The 621-nt window shown below is 36.7% G+C and overlaps 1 protein-coding gene across 1 annotated transcript in view; it reads left to right on the plus strand.

Annotated features, from left to right (window-relative positions):
* The window catches only part of LOC102302959 (L-amino-acid oxidase-like), a gene marked incomplete at its 3' end in the record, with an annotated part of 2483 nt that extends 2241 nt beyond the window's left edge, over positions 1-242 (plus strand). Inside the window, 1 exon segment of the mRNA XM_042217993.1 lies at positions 38-242. Coding sequence (XP_042073927.1) covers positions 38-242 — 205 coding nt within the window.
* Between the last annotated feature and the right edge of the window lie 379 nt (positions 243-621).

Raw genomic sequence — 621 nt, forward strand, 5'->3', positions numbered from 1 at the left:
GAACCTCACAACTCACAATCTGATTGGTTTTCAACAGTATTGCCCTTCAGTTTGCAAAGGATCTGGGAGTTGAGCTGAATAATTTCATCATGGATGACAACAATACTTTCTACCTGGTGAATGGAATACAGCCACAAAGGACATGCAAAGTGAAGGAAAAGCCTGAGATCCTGAAATACAATCTATCACCAAGTGAGAAGCATAAATCAGCTGAGGCTCTCCTACAGCAAGCATTAGAAAAGGTATGTGGAGGGGTTAGTTTTTCCAGTTGGCGTTAAATGTTTCAACATAAACACCAAAACTGAGTTGATTTTGTTTGGTCTAAATCTAACAGACCCATTTTCAAGCTGAACAGTGTGAATATGGGTTTTTATACAAACACTTATTTGAAAGATTCCATTTTAAAAAAGCTGTTAAACCAGAATTCTGTAAAAAAATATTAGTCCATAGTGAATACAACAAGAAAGCGGTGAGCAATGCACGTCGGAACTTTTAGTATTTCGAACATTTTTCTCTATTTCATAGTGCTGCAGGTTTTAGATGTGTCCTTGATCCAACACAGCTGATTTAAATGAATGAACAAATCATTTGATTCAGGTGTTTTACCCAGGGTGATATCTA

The sequence above is a fragment of the Haplochromis burtoni genome, unplaced genomic scaffold, assembly GCF_018398535.1.
Source record: "Haplochromis burtoni strain Fernald_Lab_line unplaced genomic scaffold, NCSU_Asbu1 Contig_4609, whole genome shotgun sequence".
NCBI classification, from domain to species: Eukaryota; Metazoa; Chordata; class Actinopteri; order Cichliformes; family Cichlidae; genus Haplochromis; species Haplochromis burtoni.